Source organism: Aulostomus chinensis, chromosome 15, assembly GCF_037954235.1.
Source record: "Aulostomus chinensis isolate RoL2024-O1b breed Wild chromosome 15, RoL_Achi_v1.0, whole genome shotgun sequence".
NCBI lineage: Eukaryota > Metazoa > Chordata > Actinopteri > Syngnathiformes > Aulostomidae > Aulostomus > Aulostomus chinensis.
Window position 1 is genome coordinate 12549887 of NC_141334.1, and position 19931 is coordinate 12569817.

The 19931-nt window shown below is 42.2% G+C and overlaps 1 protein-coding gene across 4 annotated transcripts; it reads right to left on the reverse strand.

The window, feature by feature from the left end:
* On the reverse strand, window positions 1–18042 carry tbc1d8b (TBC1 domain family member 8B). Of its 4 annotated transcripts, none has more exons than XM_086227003.1 (21): window positions 17797–18042; window positions 13449–13559; window positions 13122–13240; window positions 12780–13005; window positions 11555–11795; window positions 10653–10860; window positions 10418–10585; window positions 10166–10327; window positions 9795–9945; window positions 9491–9705; window positions 8082–8199; window positions 7705–7990; window positions 7482–7611; window positions 7300–7398; window positions 7153–7221; window positions 6829–7069; window positions 6679–6744; window positions 2703–2795; window positions 2516–2563; window positions 2335–2432; window positions 1–2237 (listed from the first exon to the last, which is right to left on the reverse strand). In XM_086227003.1, exons 1-21 carry the CDS (start codon window positions 17921–17923, stop codon window positions 1812–1814), a joined length of 3402 nt encoding a protein of 1133 aa, XP_086083129.1. In that variant the 5' UTR covers window positions 17924–18042; the 3' UTR covers window positions 1–1811. The 4 variants fall into 4 exon arrangements, with proteins under 4 accessions (XP_086083129.1, XP_086083131.1, XP_086083132.1 ...); XM_086227005.1 differs by having other exon boundaries at window positions 17784–17845; XM_086227006.1 differs by lacking the exon at window positions 17797–18042 and adding an exon at window positions 16347–16422.
* Window positions 18043–19931: the final 1889 nt, after the last annotated feature.

The following is a 19931-nucleotide window of genomic DNA, read 5'->3' on the forward strand; positions in this document are numbered from 1 at the left end:
TTCTTTTTTTTTTCCTTTTTTTTTTACATCAGTCATGTAAACATGAACATTTTTACTTCCAAAGAAAAATGATTGTTTTCAAATGGCATATTTTCAATGACAGTGTAATTTATCTATTAAACCAATAATTACATGGTGAAATAAAATAGTAAAGCTTTTCTTGCAAATGCAAAAATAATACAAGATTAAAAAAAAATTGCACTTGCAATGGCGAGGCTTACTACAACACCCATCTTCCCACACAAGCGGAGATAAAGCTTCTAAATTTGTAAATTTGGCCCCAAGAAATGAAAAGACAAACAGCTGCAGCTACAATCCACCATTGTATAGATCTGCCCACGATAGGCGAATGCATCGGCCGCTCGTGAATCGCAGACATTCTGCGAGAACGTTGTAAGAAATCAAAGACATGAGGCGAGAAGTACACAGATAATGAACAGCAAAACAAGTGAAATACTACGAGTCAAACCTGGCTTTCTACAGCGAGCAGTAATAGTTGCTGTTAGTTGAAGACGAGCAGAGAGTGGCAAATATCCTGTTAAGTATGCTACACATGCTCTATATTTTCCTCTGACAGACACAATGTGAAACAGATACTTTTATATCTCCCAGGTTGAAAAAAATATCCCTTTTTTCCCCATTTTTATTTTACACAAATTGCACCCTGAGATTTGATAAGTGTCCTTCAAAAGGTTCTTGTCCACAACAGTCCACCGCATAAATACAATAATCAATAAGGGACTATTTAACTGATCTCTCTGTACAAAAAAAATGTTAGAACATGAGATCCGACATGTACAAGACAGACATCGACCGATCACATCATTTTCTAGATTAATTCTTGTCTGTTAAACTAATTCAAATCTTCTGGAGGTTAAATAGAGGACACTGGTGATACTTCTGCAGCAGAGCAGTTGTTTACATCACACCTTTTACAGATAATGAGTTTCCTCTATTATATTGTGCTGCTGTTGGCTGGAACAAGACACATAAATGTGCTGTTGTAGTTCTCTGACGTATGTTATTGCAAAACAACTGTGTTCTCTTGATTAAAAAGAATCTCACAACCTCATGTAGATCATCTTTGACACTATTTTATGGCTTCCACTGGCAACAATATAGCTTGTTGTCACTAACTGTAACACTGTTTATTCTCAAAATAAGTTTAGTCACCGAACTTACAGGCCATGGTAGCACTTGCAGTACGTTTCCCTTCACGGCAGTGGGAAGTTGGATGGACAGATTCTTCCATCTGGTTTCTGAATAAAGTGGACCGTGCTCAGTGTCCCTTATACGATTCAAAATCATACGGAATGTTCTCCATTGCTGCGGAGCAAAAAATGTTTGGAACTCCATTTAAAATCTGGAGAATCACAGGCTACATAGATTTAATCATCCATCTATCCATCCATCCATCCATTTTCTATACCGCTTATCCGTTAAGGGTTGCGGGGGGGGGGGGGGTTGTAGCCTATCCCAGCTGACATTGGGCAAGAGGCAGGGAACACGCTGGATGGGTCGCCAGACCGTCGCAGAGATTTAATCATTAAAACAGATCTGAGGGCCGACTGCATGTCTGCAAATGTCTGTCTCAGAGGTCGCGCCTTATTTGTTTCATTAGACATAGTTGCCATTTGTCTATTGATTCTCATCTCCAAACAGCACATGGTGCACTCACGATCCTAAAATCTGATGTCTCGCCTTCATTTATGATACCATTTCATTAGTAATTTTACAGTGAGGCTTACCGACGCCTGCTGTCCTGTCCCAAGGAAACTCATGGTGATTCATGGGGTCACGCGTGCATCCTTTCACTTATTTGCTTTTAGCTTCAGCTGAGCAACCTGGGCTCGACCCACTTTAGCATCAATGTCAACAGGTCTGTCAAAGAAGCTGACTATCACTGGCTCGTTGAGCAGAGACGCCAGGACCTGTTCAAAGGAGAAGGACCACTCCATGTCTGAGAAGTCGGCTCCTGCATCCTGACTGTTGTGGGAGCTGGAGGTGTCGGAGCTCTCGGGGGTGGTGGAGGCATCTTCAGCTGAAGACTCCTCCGCAGCAGCGTGAGCAGGTTTTGTGGAAGCTGGTGGGCTGCTCGGCTCCTGAAGCCTCCGCCCCACCTCCTCCATCCTCAGGAGGAGGCTGGTCACATGGGCCACGGCCCGGTACAGAGACTCTTCCTCTGGGTCGCCGTGAAAAATATTGTACAGTGTCTTGGAGAACTGGATGAACTGAGTCTGAGATGTAAACAAAAAAAAAACCCAAAAAGAACAAATTGTTGTATTAATTATTTAACAAATACTTGAGCCAAGAAGCTCAATAAGATTCCGTTACCTGATTAATTCGAGGAAGATCCTTGATGGTTTCTTCTTTTTTCAGTATCTCATTCTGCCATTGTTTCAGGTAGGCCTGCAGATCTACTTTTCCTCTTCCTGTCCAAACCAGAAACAAATGGCTCAGTATCACACATAAGCTGAGTATTTACTACTTTTGTTTGCAGTAGAAGTAATACTACCTCGTTCAGGGCTTTTCCTGATCACGCCATCTTCTGGAAGGTCAAATTCTACAAGTGAACAAAGTATGTTGAGAAAATGATTCAAGAACAAAAGAGCACATATCAGGAAATCAGGAAATAAAAAGGTAGCATTTAATAAATAGAGAATTGAGATTTAAGGGAGGGGAGGAAGAGAAAAGAGGCTAACCAGCAAGTCTAGTCAAGTGAGAAGAGTCCTCAGTCACTGGAATTATGTTTGTGATTCTTTGTTCCTTTACGAGCAAAGGGCTACCTGTGAAAGCTAGAAGAGACTGTCAGTGTGCTGAAAGGAAAAGATGAGGAGACAGAGGCGACAGGAGCCATAAAAACAAGGTGTATAGAAGCGCTTGACAGTAAATACTGCTAAGTGGTTGATCTTACGATTCCAGCGTATGAAAGCAGAGAAAATTCACGTAGAAAATACATCCTGCCTGTATAATCTATTTTCACACTCTCCTATTATTTGACATGGGTTAAAATCCTGTGTACTGATCCCTATCAATTATTGTGTGATGGCGCATTCGTGGGGTTTGTTACGCCTGGACTGAACATTCACACAAGCCAGCAGCAGCGTCACATCAGCCTGACAGTTTTCAGAGATCTCAGGGAAGAGGACGCTGCTGCAGACACTAAAGCAACCCTGGGGCTGATATAGATATCTAGAGAGATAGATAAATAGATAAAAAGAAAGAAAGAAAAAATACACTGCCTGGCCAAAAAAAAGTCACCACCAAAAAAATAATAAAAAAAAAAGGTCATACACTCCCATATTTCGTGTCGGACCGCCATTAGCTTTGATTACGGCACGCATTCGCAGTGGCGTTATTTCAAAAAGCTTCTGCAGTGTCACAGGATTTATTTCCATCCAGTGATGCATTCATTTTTCCCTTAGATCTTGTTTTGATGATGGTGGAGTCTGACCGCTGTGCAAAGCCTTCCCCAGCACATCCCAGAGATTCTCAATGGGGTTCAGGTCTAGACTCTGTGGAGGCCAATCCATGTGTGAAAATGATGTCCCTGAACCACTCTTTCACAATTTGAGCCCGATGATGTCATCCTGGAATATGCCCGTGCCATCAGGGAAGAAAAAAAACCCATTGATGGAAGAACCTGCTCATGCAGTATATTCAGGTAGTCAGCTGACCTCATTCTTTGGGCATACAATGTTGCTGAACCTAGACCTGACCAACTGCTCGATGGGCGCATCGCTTCATGTGCCTTTCTTCTCACCCTGATGCACCCATCACTCTGGAACAGGGTAAATCTGGACTCATCAGACCTTCTTCCATTGCTCCAGAGTCCAATCTTTGTGCTCCTTAGCAAATTGAAGCCTTTTTTGGGGCTTAGCCTCATTGATTAGTGGTCTTCTTAAAGCTACACGGCTGTTCAGTCCCAATCCCTTGGCTTTCCTTCATGTAAGTGTGGAAATGCTCTTACTTTCACTACTAAACAAAGCCTTGAGTTCTACTGTTGTTTTTCTTTGACTTGATTTGACCAAACGTTTAAGTGATCGCCGATCGCAATCAAACAGGATTTTTTTTTACGACCACACTTCTTCCTCAAAGACGATGGGTCCACACTGTCCTTCCAGTTTTTAATAACACGTTGGACAGTTCTTAACCCAATGTCAATTTCAGTAGTTTCTTCTTAGATGTTCTCTCTGTTTGATGCATGCCAATGATTTGGCCCTTTTGGGGTTAAAAAAAAAAACTTGTTGCCAGCTGAAAGATAATTGCCCATGAAGTCATTATTCAATAGGAGGCTCGTACCCATTTGCTTAGTTAAATCCAGGAGGCCACTTTTTTTGGGGCCACACAGTATTTTAATAAAAGGTGAATTATGCTGCAGTAATTCACTCTCAGAACTCTCACTGATGTACGTTTATTGGAAAGTGTCAGCAGAATCTTTATCCTCTCCACCGTGTCTGGCATCATGACATAATCATATTAATTATCATTGATTAATCAATGACCAGGTTAAGTCTAAAAAAAAATGTGAAGAAAGATTAACAAAAATGTTCCAAACTAGTTTTTGTCCAGCCAACAGGCCAATGATCGGACATGTGGAACCACAAAACGTTTTGCTCAAAACAGACTGAAACAATTAACAGATAATCTTAACAACTCGCAATAAATGTTCCTTTATCTGATTAATTGTTGCAACTGCACTTGTGAAACGGTTCATTATTTTTGTGTTTTATGGCCCTCGTTTATCTATCGTGTAGAAACCAGCACAGATCTGAGTGTAGAAATCATCTTATGACAGGATACCCTTGTAATTTATCACGCTGGTCGTGGTTGCTGGACAGTCCCAAGGCTAAGGAGACAATTAGCATAAGCCCTGATTAAATGATTATGTGGCTGATTAGACGTCATTCGGGACGGCCTCATAACAACGACTGATGATGCTGCACCGTGACATCACGCTGTCTAGAAAACATGTGTACAACATCTGAGAGTTGACTTGAGATCAAAGTCTTGGCTCACAGCCACATTGAGAAATGACGAGTTTTTGCCAGATACGATCGTACCCTTTGATAAATTTGATAAATGAGCGCAACTGTGACAGGGGTCCATAGCAAATAAACATGTTCCTGTGCGTCAGGAGCAATGATTCATAAGCCAATGATTTTCCATGATCCAGCAAATGAGGATCGTGAATTTTAGATTATACCGAACTCTTTAAGAGAGGTGTTGATTTACTTTAATGGTCATTTTAGAGGCTGTAATTTGTAGTACACTTGATAATATTTGACTTAACCCTTATTCTTATCACTGGGATGACGTACAGGCGGCGAAATATCAGGAACGTTGCTCAGAGTGAGTGTAGACCAGTTCACGCAATATCTCCTAAGACCAGATGGAAAAGGTGCTGTGAAAAACCTTTTCTTTGAAGCTGCGTGTGCACTGAATCTAGCATGAATGTCTACATTTTGTTTCTTCAAATCATCTGTAATCACTGCAATCATGAAGTTAAAATTTGACTTTTCTGGTGCCCAAATTTGAAAAGTTTTTAAGAATGACAGAAAAAAAACTGACTTTGTTTTTACAAAACAGTGGAGACTTTATATTAAATTTGAGTTACGTGTAGAAGAAGACATTGTTATTCTGACGGATCAGTGCCAACCATGCAGGAAGGTAGATGTGCAATATTGTCGCCACAACTGCACGTAACAAATAAAACCCGTGTGATGAAAGCGTCGTCCCTGGGAGGAGCTGACCAGGGAAACTGTAGTTTGGAATGCAAACCTACACACTCTCTGCTCTGAATAGCAAATGATTTCATTTTCCTGATCATTGGAGTGTCTGGCCCACTTCCAGTGACTAGAGCGCTAGCAGACTCTGATGCACACTCCACTTAAGTAAATGAAGCCCCCCCCCCCCCCAACATTGTTGTGGGACCAGCTTGGAACTGGGCCATCCGGTTTGGTCTACATCAACCAGAATTGAACCTGTCCTTGCAATGTGCGCTCGCCCTGAAGCATTAAATGAGCTTTGCTGCTTCGTGTTCCTGACACATCACAGCCACACTATGACTCAGTGTTCATCCGCTGCAAAGCTGTCAGCTGTAATTTGAACACTTTCTCTTCCTCACAGATCCTCGTGGTGTAGAAAACTGACTGCAAAGAGCCCTCACACCAATCGTTGCCATGGTAAAGTTCTTTCATCCGACATAGGCTATTCTTACCACTGCCTTCCAGCATGCAGCGCCACATCATGCAGGAAAGAGACACACATTCTAGGACAGTGTATATCTTCGGGGAATGCGCTCAGTCAACAAACGCTTAGTTATGGAGCAGATCATTGAAATGACAACGTTGACCACAGACCGACGTAACTCTGACTGACCTTGTGTTTTGCTTTAGGCTGCATCTAAATGTCTGCTGCTGTTGTGTTATTGTTGTCATGTGACGCCAATAGTTATGACTTTTGGAAACTGTATGAAAACATTTGCTACACATGAACTTTGAACCTCTAGGATTCTAGGCCTTATCACTTTTAGAGGTGATTTTGGAAATGCAGTGGGTTAGAGGTGTCATGTGACAAGCTCAAAAGCATATTATACATATATATACATACATACATATATACACAAATATATAGTATATACTAGTTCTGCTGCTGGCTTATCCTTTGCTCACTCACCTGGTGGCAGGTGCAGCTTGAAGAGGAATTTCAGTTTATTTGTGAAGGATCCAGAGTATAAAGTATCTGCAGGAGAGACAGGGTGTCATTAAAGCAGCGGGGATAATGAGTTGAACAGCTGCATTAGCTGGAGAGAACCAATTAACTCACCCAGGGCAGAACAGAACTCTTTAAAGTTGACCAAACCATCCTGGTTCTCATCTATCAGGCGGAAAACCCAGAGAGAGAGGGTGCTCTTGTAGGTGCAAAAAGCCCAGGGCTCCAGCAGAGAGAAGAGCACACTGAACTGCTGGAAACCTAACTGGTACTGCTCCAAATAGGCCAGACTTGGGTCATGATGGAGTAAAGCCGGACTCTTCATTGTCCAGTAGCAGCTAAGGAAATGCTGCCTCTGGAAAACAAAAGATGTGTTTTCTTTTCTTTTTGCCAACAAGATAATTCTCTCTGGTAGTGACTGAGGGGAGGTTCACTCACTTTGAACAAGTTATAAAGCTCATCAAGCTGGGAGGTATTAAACCGGACTTCCTGGGACACCACGCGAATCTGAAAAGAAATTCATCTTTTTACGTCACATTGCTAAAAGGTGTTAAACGAGTAACCATGAACGTGGCTGCTACTTACAACGTTTTGCTTGGTTGTGTCCTCTAAAGTCTGGATTACAAACAATTTGTTCCTTTTTCGTGAACTCTCAACTTCCTCGGAACGAATCTGTCCATATTTCTAGAGGCAAAGAAAGTTTATTAGCTGGAATTAACAAGCACGTCGCTGTCATCAGTGCATGAAGCCGATGCATGTTACAGTACCTCGTAGGCCTCGCGGATCAGTTCACTGATATCGACTTTGACGTGGGATGATTTTTCGTTATTGCCAACTGGAGCCTGCTGCACTGTCGGCGGCAACGGACTGTCTTTGTTTGTCACACTGTCAAAGAATCTGAACAGCAAATAACAGCAGCAGAGAGTTAATTGGACAGTACAGCATTTTTAAAGACTAATAGTGAAGGTGAGTTGGCCTGCAGGAGCTGACTTGTTGAGGATGGTAACAGCTTCCGCATCATCGTGGCAGCGGATCAGAGCCTCCATGTTGTAGTCCAGCACAGCCAGGCCCAGCTGAAGGATGGCTTTTATTCCGTCGTAGAAAAAACAGTCCACCACGTTGACAGCGCTCTCTATGGGCAGCACGCTGATGAAGAGGGTGAGGAACCACGACAAGGACACGGACGAGAAGAAGCTCAGATCCGTCATGTGCTCCACCAGCTGGGGGAGGTTTTCTCGAATCAGGTCCTCGAACACCGCCTGGTCAACCAAGGCTCCTGGAGAAATATCAGTTCAAGAGCAGGATGGGAGAATTTAAAAACCAGCAGAAACTGCATCAGAATGGCAACTTTTTCCTTGCCCCCTCACCAATAATTCGGCGGTTAAAATAATCTGGCAACATCCTCTCGCAGACAGCCACCAGAAGCCAGAAAGCCTCTTCTTCTTTTGCGTAGAGAAGAAGAACGGAGGTGAGAATGTTCATGGCCTGCACAGAAGAAGATGACACAGTTTCAGGGGAGGCTCAGTAAACGGAGGAGACAAAAATATTTGCTGTTACAAGACTGTTTAAGAGATTGGATCGATTTTACTTTTTTTTCCCCTCCATTTTAAGAGTCAGACACTTAATAATAATAATGTATGTTAAATAGGTGGCAATCAATGTGGTGCCCGGGGGCCTAATTTGTTCCGCCACAAAGTTTGATTTGGCTAGATGTAAAATAAAACATCAAAAATATTTTCCAAATAAAAAATACGAATCACTGTGTATCCTTTGTTTTTTGTTTGCCATCAAATACAACTATAACAGAGTGAATAAGGTCACAAGAGTTCATCGTAGTTGTCAAAAGGCCCTTTGAGGTTCCTTAATAATAATTTTTTTCATGATTTGATCAGGCAGCATAGTGACCCAGCACAAGAATTTAGTTTGACGCAAGAAAACATGAAATAGCAGAGAAAATAGAACACAGGCAAAAAAAACATGAATCAATAAACTATGTGTTTGTTTTTGGTTTGAGTTTTGTACCCCAAAGGGAAAAGATCAAAAAACATAATAATGATCTTCTATCTAGGCATTCAGAAACAAAACTATAAATATATAAATTTTTATATTCCAAGGCCCACTGTCTCCGACTTTGAAAACCTCTGTGATAAAGAATGAACTGCATGCCGCTAAGAATGAATGAAATATGATACAATTTCATACAGTAAAGCAAGAACCAATCGTAATTTTGGGCAACTGTGAATAAATAAATCATTAAATGACAAACACAGAGTCTGTTCCCCACCTTCAAAGTCAAAAAGAAGGTTTCATGTTTCATGTTAGACTGTGTTCAACAAAATTGCTTGCCAATTTTCCAACACTCATTACTACCCCTTTCAGCATCGATTCAGATCTCATGAGACTCTTCATTACAGCTCATTATCAATTATTATGTTAGGCTTACAAGCTCACAACTAAATGTTCAGTCTGCTTACTGGTTTATAATCACAAGTCAGAATCGATTTTGCTGGTAATGTTAGGCGGTTCGCTTTGTGCTCGTGCAAGCAAATATATCTTCACAGATGATTACTACGATTTTGGATTTCTCTTTCATGTAGCATGGGTTCATATTCCTTCAAAGCTTTTTAACTCAAATATCTTTGGATGCCTCCTTTAATATATTTCAAGCAACTTCTTGTCAAGGAATATCTTCGGTCGAGTATGTTAAGGCGTTCAATCCTCGGATAGCCTCCGAGTGTGAATCTGTCCTTTTCTGTTCAAAGATGATGTGAAGTACCTGGCAGTAGCCAATTTTAGGGTTCCTGGAGGCATAAGCTGTGAGGACCCTACGGAGAGCAGAGATTCCAGTGTCACTCTGAAAGGCGGGGTGTTCTGGCAGGGAACGATGAAGGTCTCTCTCGATCTCATCTGTAGCCAGAGTGCTCGTGCCAAGAGACTGTTCAACAAGCTCGGTGTAATAGCCAGGGTGGGTGGCCATATCGTTCACGGCTCCTACAGAGTCACATCCACCAAAAAAATTGGTATCAACAATGTGGGGCTTCATTTAGAGTGTTACATAACATGAAGAGATATAAAAACACCTGAAAAAAGCATCCACAGCTCTCCCCTCAAGGCCTCAGGAACGCCACGGACGATCAGGTCGCGTGTCTTCCTGGTGAAGAACATGCTGGTGCCACGTCCATATTCAGTGAAATGGATGTTCCAAGACTGCTCCTTCATCTTCTCTTTAAGCTGCCAAACACACACACACACACACAGAGTTACCGTATTGCTCCTCATCTCATTATGATGCACAGTTGCTTTATATTCATGTCCTGACTTGACTAGACATCCTTCACAGCTTCAGTAGCATTACAGTAACATCAAGAAGATCCAGTCAGATTTTCGTGAGCCGAGTTTGTCCTGAATACGGGTGAAAACCGTTCCATTCCAACTGAACTTTGATATTTACCATTTTGGGGTCGAGGTTTTCAACATCCTGGGGGTGGAAGACAGTCATGAGAGCCTCAGTGCTCACTGCCTTGCTGCTGTCTTTTTGTCCAACCATGAGTGTGACATCCTCTGGGTTGTCTTCGAAATGGTTGATGAGTGACTGGCATTCGCCTCGTATGGCCTGAGTAATGAGGATGTGCATTCTATATGTTAAAAAAACCCACTTCTAACTACCTCTTCTGTAGACAAGCGTAAATGGAAAATCTGTTACCTCCGATGAAGCCGAGTGCTGAGGGCTCGGGCTAATCCCACACCTGCTACGGATTGTGTTTACAAGGCGCTTGTAGTCCCGCACCTCTGAGAAACGCAGCGCCTTCTTACCGCGGACACACACCGTTAAAGCTCTGCTGCTGGAGTCTGGCTTCTCCACGTTTACAACCTGGAAGACGGCAATGTTAGCAGCCAAGAAAGTCAGTGTGACAATGTGTTCATCAATCTTTAACTACCTCTCGCATTGGAATGATGACATGGCATTGGCTTCCATCCTGACTGGCAAAGCACAAGTAGTTCTCAGACAGGCAGATCTTGCCAAGCGTATTAAAATGGCTGAAGGGCACCCACAGAAAGCTCTCGTGCACCTCTAACAGATTTTCCTCTTTGGGAAGCCTGAAAAATGTCCGGAATTGTGCACTCTTTGCGTTTGCTTCGAGGCCTCTGCAGAAAAATAAAGAACATCTCTGTGAGAGAATATTAAGTCATGCTATGGAAGACTCCACAATCTCATAACAAACTTTACAATACATTAATAATGGTTCGTTAATGCTTTGTTAACTGCTAGTAATGCTTAATAATATTCATGTTAAGTTTAGAGTTTACAGCAAAGATGGATGGGAATCTGGGGGAGGTTGGGGGGGGGGGTGTCACATTAAGGTGAAATGTTACCCACTTTACAGGAAAAATGACAAATAGCACTAATAAATTGTTAATTATGCACCAAAGCCACAAGGAGCGCTCATGTTGTCTGGGTTTATCTGTCTCAGTGGACTAAAATGATGTTTTCCTGGAATGAAGACCACATTTCCCATGAGCCCCAGCACTTATAAAGCTCATAAAGATCCCACTTAGCAAATGCAGTTACTTGGGAAATAGCAAAAAAAAGAAGACTGTCGTTTATTTGGAGGACACATAACAATGAGGGCCACACTAACGCATACTCGTTATTCATGTACCTTTACTGTAAAGTTTTATTGTTAAAAATCAAAATAGTTTACATTGTCCCATTGATCATTGTGCCTTGTAACTACAGCAATTTTAAAGATTGTTGTGTGTGACGTCCACCTGTCACTACACACAGGACAAAATAAACACAACTCCTAACTGAAAGAAGGCAGGACATCAAGCTAAGTACCTCTTGGTAATTTGCAGGGGGTCCGAGAGCGCAGGCTCTCTTTCGAAGGCCTCTTTATCAAAAAGGCGTTTGATGGCATAGTCGGCCAGCTGCTCCATAATGACGAAGGTTTCATTAAGGTGCAGCAGCATGGAGAAGTAGTGATCCTCCCCGTGAGCTACCACATGGATGCTCTCGGTCAGAATGACGTTGGAGGTTTTCTCCAGCCTCCAGATCTCTCCCCAGGAGAGGACCAGCTTCACTGCACAACACGTGAGAATGACACTAAATTCAGTGCTAAGCTCTCACGCTGCAAAGTTGCGAACGAAAATGAAAGTAATCATCATCATCCTGTTTAGTTTTAATTTCCTTGGCCAGATCTCACAAATTAAAATGCACAAGATGACATAACGACCTTTACACAATTACTGTAGCTTTTCATTATCTAGAGCCAGATTTAATTAAGGAATCCTCAGATGTTCTGCTTTGCTAAGGTGGATATTGGGAGCTGCCACATTTTTTTTTTTACCACATATATACCGTAAATGCTGGACGATAGAGCGCACGGTTATATAAGCCGCAGATGCTTATTTTAGGGAAAAAAGTCAACTTTGTACACGTATAAGCCGCACCGGTAAATAAGCCGCGGTGCACGGCGGAAACACCTCGGCCGCCCGTTCTCACGTTTTGACCCAGTCTTCCAGAGCGTTTTCAAGTCCGGGCCATCTGCTATTATGACCTCTGAAAGCTTTTGTAGTCTTTTTGCATTGGGTCAGTTCGTCATGTTGCCGCCTCCAGCGTCTCACCATCGATTCATTCATGCCAAACTTACGTGCTACAGCTCTATTTCCATCTGTAACCGCCAGATTGATTGCCTTTAACTTGAAAGCTGCATCATAAGCATTCCTTCTTCTGCTCTCCATCTTGAGGGTGAGTACAAATGACTGAAAATATTGTGTGATGCTCTTTTTACACTGCACCGCGGCATGGACTGGACGCTCCAAGTACAGTACTTAGAGAAATTACCATAACATTTGGCTAGGAATTTCCCAAAGTACGGTACTTGGAGCTACCGTCAGGAACAATAGGGCATTATTGCCCGCTGCCGCTGCCCGCCACACCCCAGGGTGAAGGTAAAATCCTCATATAAGACGCACCGAAGCATAAGCCGCGGGGCATGAAGCGTCGAAAAAAAGTCGCGGCTTATAGTCCAGAATTTACGGTAAATAACAGAGGAACTGCTTACCCTCAGATCCCAGCAGGTAGGAATAGAAGCAGAGGAAGTTAGTGCTGAGGTAGAGCCAGCCCTGGCACGGCACTTTGCCTTTCCAGTAGCTGCATGAGTAGTACGTGACCAGCTTTTCCTCCGCTGGCAGCTCGAACCACTTCTCGAACCTCAAATGTGCTTCCCTGAACTTCTCGGGATCATCCTCCAGCACGAGGGACGTCTTCCCTTCCTCAGCAATTAGACCCTGATGACACATAAAACATGAAAATGATGGTGTCAGTGCAACAGCTCAGCTTGCAAAACAGCGATTTAACCCATATGATGAGCCCTCATGTATTAAAACTATATATCTTGTCTTACTCTTATCTTGCCCTGTACAAAGCTGGTGATGTCTTCACTGGAGTCAAAAACAGAGAGGGTCCTCATGATGTTCTGCTGCAGCCAGTCCCAGTGCTGAACAATCTCCTCTTTGGTAACACCTGACTCGACATAAAGAGTGAAAGAAAGAAAAAAAAATCCCCCAAAATGAAAACGTGCTTTTATTTTGAAAAAGATTTTTAAGCAAGAAAAAGAACAGAAATAAAATTAGTCTATTTGACGTAATGGACAATTAATCCTTTTGCAAAAGATCAAATGTAAGCAGCAGCGCTGCAGCAACAACTGCTAGAGGGAAACACAAATGCGTACCGCATGCTATCGACCAGTACACTTGTGAGTCTGGGGTGTGGTGCAGGATGCGGAAGGGAGCCACTTTAGATGTTGAGTCCAGCACAGTGTCCAGAGTTCCCACCAGCAGGCCTGCAACATGAAGTACATTGATGTTGTTAAACCAGCACTGTTATGCAAGACCTTCAACCATGTGGCGCTAACTTTAATTACTACTACAGAGGTAAAGATTCTGGATTTATGATCTTCATAAATCATCGTTTGAAATGACAGAATCATAAACGGGGAATAACTTAAGCCGCTGGAGTTATTCATATATATCATATGTTCATATATCCACTCTCCACTACGCTGGGTACCTACACACTTTGGTGATGTATTCAAACACGGATGTATGTTTGTCTACAGTGTGCAGCACATAAGTAACTCAGTACTTGGGTATTCTTTAAAACATTTACGAAGTACTTGATAACTCGTCATCACGCTGTAGTTTCAGGATTCTTTACTGACCAACGATAAAGATAAAACCAGAAAAAGAAAAATACAAACCCTGAAACGGGAATGTTTTGCTCTCTCTGCATCAGATAAAGCTTGATTATCGGAATGATCTTAATGAAGCTTTCACTGCGATTTCAGTGTAGTACACACACACACACACACACACACACACACACACACAAATAAAAATGCATTAATTAAGACAGCAATCCACAAGAGGGAGTTCTTTACTGTTATTATTAGCACAATAGAGCTGTCAGGAGTGGATATTTGGAGAGGACTAACATTCAGGCTGTTCCTGAAATCACTCACAATGAAAACAAAGAAGCAAGGAAGCGTTGCTACAGTGATGCATTGTGGGTGTTATATTTGGACAAAAAACCATTCAGGTGCTGTCTTACCGAAAGTGCGGACCAAGTACAAATCAAGCACACTTGCACACTTAAACAGATGAGCGTGCAAGTAGCCAGTCGTGTAAGAGTGAACAAGCGCGCACATGAGGACAACCCCTGCACCTTTACCTGACAGTGAAGACACTCCGCACGTCAACGCCGCCGCAGCAGCACAACTAAAATTAACCTAACCTCTCACTTTTCCATTTCTCACTGACATGCCCTCCATGAATAATTAACAAGGTCGCAATGAATCCTCACATTAAAGCCCCGCATCAGTGGTACACCCGCCTGCCTGCTCAACACGCGTCAGCTCCAAACATGTTCCAGCGGCGCAGGATCAAACACACTTCTAATGCACTAATGGTTGTACATCAACAGCATCACGCAGCAGACGGCTCATGAAACATCCTCGAGACATTAAAGGGGCTCTTGTGCTGGAGGAGGCTTCAGAAGCAGCACGTTATTGTATGTAGCATCAGGTAGTATTTAACCTCCACTATCATTAAAGCAGCGCGACAGGACAGCAGCTCCTTTCTCCTCGTCTACAGCACCACTCACCATCCTTAATTACCCCTTAATGACCTCACTATTGTGTCTCTGTGGCGTGCAGTTAACCTAAATTCAGTTTGGATACTGTTAGCTGACAATGTTTTTCTATTAAGTAACTTATTGCTACAATTACACAACAGGTTGTGTCTCAATTAGGGACTCACAGCGGCAACAGATTGAGAAAAATGAGGAAGTGAACTTGATGATTTCTCTTCTTTCTTTTTTTTTTAAAGCAACATGCAGCCAATTCTAACAATTCCTAAATTGTTCCTGTGCATGAAAAGTAATATAAAACACATTGAGTAAAACATCTTTCCATAAACTGTACAAACCGGTGAAACCATCCCATCCATCCATCCATTTTCTACCATTTATCCTGTTAAGGGTCGTGGGGGCTGGATCCTGTCCCAGCAGCCTTCAGGCGAGAGGCGGGGTTCACCCTGGACAGGTCACCAGTCCATCTCAGGACCAACACATATAGACAGACAACCATTCACACTCACAGTCACACCTACAGTCAATTTAGAGCATCAATCAGCCTCGTCCCCTCTTGATGTCTTTGGACTGTGGGAGGAAGCTGGAGTACCAGAGAGAACCCACACAGGAACAGGAGAACATGGAGACTCACACAGAAAGATCCCAGGCTCGAACCTGGAACCTTCTTGCTGTGAGGCCACAGTGCTGACCACTGGTGAAACATTTATTTGTATTTATTAAATTAATATTTTAAAAATTAATTTGATAAAATATTATATTAGTGATCATCCTTCAGAGTATATTAGGCATAAATTACAAAAAATAAGAAATGTAATGATATTGATATTAGGGACGCACAATATTTGATTTCTTTGACGATATTTCACAAAACTATTTTGTCTTATGTTGAATATTTAGCAATGTCTATGCATCTAACATTCAACTGTGTTTTTCAAATATGGAAATTTACTGCCATTTTTGGGTACAAAACCTGTCAAAATTTAACAATTAAAGGATAATTGACATATTTGCTAGATATGACAACAACCATTAGCTGCTGACAATTATTATTGTCAGATATTTTCTTTCCATGTATAAAATATGACAGCTTGAAAGTGGCAGTGATAGAACCCTAAATTACAGTGTGACAACTCGACTCAACATCAATGTCACTGCAAAGTTGCTGACACATTTAGAGTTCAGGGTGCTGGCAGTGACATTGCAATGACTTTACAAATCCAAAAGCTGGCTGGTGTATTTCTTCCCTCAGGGAGCAAGTGGTGCAAATATTCACAAACAGCCTGAAATGTCCCTGGGCATGAGGTTGACCCATCCTTTTTAACAGATTCGCTCAATTACCGTCCTCCCCAGAGCCAGACGAGACGACAGACACCCTTCTCTCCTCTGTGAGAGCATATGAGGGAGCCGAGACCCTCAGAGACCTGCTGAATGCTAGCTAGCTTAGCTCAATGAATGGTGCTGGATGAGCCGGTTAGCATACCTCAAACTTGTCGGCTCAGTTTCCACAATGAACTAATTTAATTTTAATTATAGCTGCAGTCCTATCCAGAAGTAATCCCCCTCAGTCTCCCTTACAAACACGGCCATGATTAGTAGTCTCTTTTTTCTTCCCCCCCCCCCCCCTTTTCTCTTCGTAGAGTTTTCCAAGCACATGACAGCCAGTGACCAACGAACAACTTTGGACACCATGTTTGTTTACAATCTTAACCACCTAAATCAGCCACGAGCGCTTCTCCTCTGGTGACAGTATGCAGGCAAACGATGATCGGTTTGGGATCAACGTGCACTTTTGTCATTTCTCTCGGCCGCAACAGTGTAGGAATTCTGACTACAATCACCTAATCTGACACAGGGGATATTTTGAGAGAAAAATATTGTCTAGTCTGACCACAGAATTATCAGGAAAAAACAACTTCATGACATTTTAACTGAGGTACGCTAACCTGCCCGTCCACAACCGTTTACTGTGCTGAGCTAAGCAGCAGTCAGCAGGTCTCTGTGGGTCTCCGCTCCCTGATGCATGCAGAAGAGAGGAGGTCGCCCGTCTTCTTGTCCGACTCTGGGAAAGAGAGCTGAGCGGTACGACTTCCAATCAATATTACGATCATTTCACCTCTTTATTTTTTAACCTTGATTTCAATTAACAAACAACTATCCTGTACACAGTTTATGCTGCAACTATGTTGAACTATCCATGACAAAGTATAACCCTAATGAAACCTTATGAGCGAGATTTGGTGAGAGATTCTCAATGTTGTTTTTTACTATCTACATTTTCACTTTGATGACCAGCAGTGGCTGATAAAATTGAAATGATGACGGTGGGCTTTTCACAGGGATCTGTACCACCACATTACTTTATTTACACCTAAGTTCTGCATTCACTATTATTATGATTAACCCCAGCCCTGTAAGGACGAATGGTAAATTAGCATAACCCCCCCCCCCCCCCAAAAAAAAGTTGGTGTTTTCCTTTAAAGATGCTTATGGCTGCTCAAACGCATCGAGTTGGTTTCTAACGGAACACTTTCAGGCCTGTAGCATGGCACAAGCCACGGGGAAGTCAGGGGGTGAATTAAAGTAACTGTACCCCCTCCCCCCGTAACCCTTTACTAGGAGCAAAATACCATTAAACAAGCCGGTGTTTGTTGACAGCTTCCCTCCTCCAGCGGTTTGTGCTCTCAACAGCTGTTCAGTGCCGGCGATGTTGCACCGGTACCTGTTGCAGCGTAACCCTGAGACCAGAAGCCTGAGCCAGCAGGACCCGCCCTCCTCATGACAGGCAGCACGTCACATTAGCTAATGTATAGCCAGTTAACCCCTTCCCAACTTGTTTGATTCTAAGTGGTCTCAAGACCCCCCACCACCACCGCAGCAGCAGCAGCTGGTCAACACACGCCAGGAGGTGAAAACATACCCGCAAACGTTACCTGTCAAGCCGCCTCCACCTTCCCCGTAACCTCGTCTCCTCTGCAGCACGAAGTACTCATTATCGTTCTCGGTCACCCACAACTTGAAGGCGTTTTTTAGCAGAATCTCTTCGGGTTTGAGCCACATGTTTTAAACTTCTCCGGTAAATCCACCTGACATGTCACGGTTATCAGTGTCGTAGCCCGACATCAAACCCGTGGACATTTGTTTGTGTCCGGATCCCTCCCTTCCCACGTCGACAAGAAATGCGGCCGGAGTTGCAAAGCATTCTGGGATTGTAGTTCACAAGGAGAAGGCGGCGACCAAGATCGATTTGTGTGAATTTATATTATAAATACAGACTCTTAAACACCAAGAAAAAACGTACCCCCCCCCCACATTGCCTAATTCAGTTTTTTTCATTCTGAAGTTTAAGTGATAATATTTTATGTCTAAAATGATGAGCACTTGTCCTTGTTTGTACATTTGTACCATTTCTTAAAACATTTGTTTTGTATTTATTTAATCTTATTCTCTGTACCAACTCATGGTCAGAGGTTAAAAAAAAAGAATTACTGCCATTTTTTTTTCAATGTTGTGTAAAAGACGGTAAATCCTCTTTTCATTTTACGTTTCTGCAGCCTGTAGTCACGCTGGAGGCCGTCATCTATATCAAGAGTGGACGTTGGTATCATCCACTTTTAATGAAAATGTAACCGATACTAAATGGAGAAGAAAAAAGTGTTTAGAGTTCAGAGCTGGGGCCTGAAGTGAGCAGCCAAACATCAGCCACCACCCAGCAACTCCTGCCACCCAACTACAAATGCCAGCTAATTCAATGAGAACTGATGAGTTTTGCTCCATTACTCCCTCACCCAGATAAATTACTCAGAATAAAAATGACTTTTATGGAATGTTAGCACTGTCAATTTAATGCACTGAACACTTGCGGTGAGTTTAAATCACTGTTGGAGCCCTGGTTGGATGTTATATCAATTTATTCCTCTCAAATTAATGACACAAGCTTCTAAAGTTGCAGTTAGATAAACAATATTCATTGAAAGTCTATGACTGTAATTTCAAATTTTGATAACGTATAGTATCATTTGATATCAGAGAGCCACATTTCTATTTTGTGTCCTACCTCATTATTTGTTCCTTCAGTGTCAAGATCCACCTGTTAAACTATTACCAAGCTTCAGGTGAGAGTTCTGAATGCAAACTTTTCACTCATCCAAATAACAGGCACACGTTGAGATTTATGAATGGTTGTTATTGTTATTGACAGAAGAGCAGGATGGATGTCATAGTAGCACAGATGTCACCACAAGAGGGCAATGAGGTCTTTCTGTTGCCTGTACACACACACACACACACACACACACACACACACACACACACACACACACACATGGTGGCAGCAAAACCTGGCACAGATTAACATTAAGGAAAATTCTTTACCTTCAGTAATCCTTTGACAAATGAGTCTTTAACATGAAAAAAAAAGCATTTTGGATGTCAAATATTTAATCCCCACCACCTCATTGTACTAATGCGCCAACTAGATAATGCTAGTGGGGTGCTCATTTATAATTTGTGAGGATTATATCTTATGATGTGGTTTTACAAGGTTTTGTTTTTTGTTTTTTTGCTTAAGCATGGTAAGGAAAACAGGGCTCATTCAGTCAAAATACTATTCGAGTAGCAGAGCACCTCAGATCTTGCATAATTAAATGATTCATTCAAAACTATAAAATAGTTTATATTAAAAAAAATGTCACTGTATGGCCCACCTTGTTCACATGATCAGATTCTGTTTGACCAAGTTTGTGTTCAGTCTAAATCCCTTTTACAGTAATGCTTCTGCTTTTTTAATGAGAGAGTCATGGATTCATTTTTTTTGGAGGTAATGCTGGATTGAAGCACGTGGATAAATTGACCAAACACAATACACTTGATAAACATGATCAGTATGTACATCCATGTATTCTAAAAGGTTTTGCACTGAAAACCAGATCAGAACATAATGGATAAATCTACTATCATACATTAAAACAACAACAACAAAAAACTTTTGGGAAGAAAAAAGAAGTTCAGAGAAATTTTACATTTGCAGAGGCCCCCAAAATAGAAGATCTTACATGGAAATCACGCT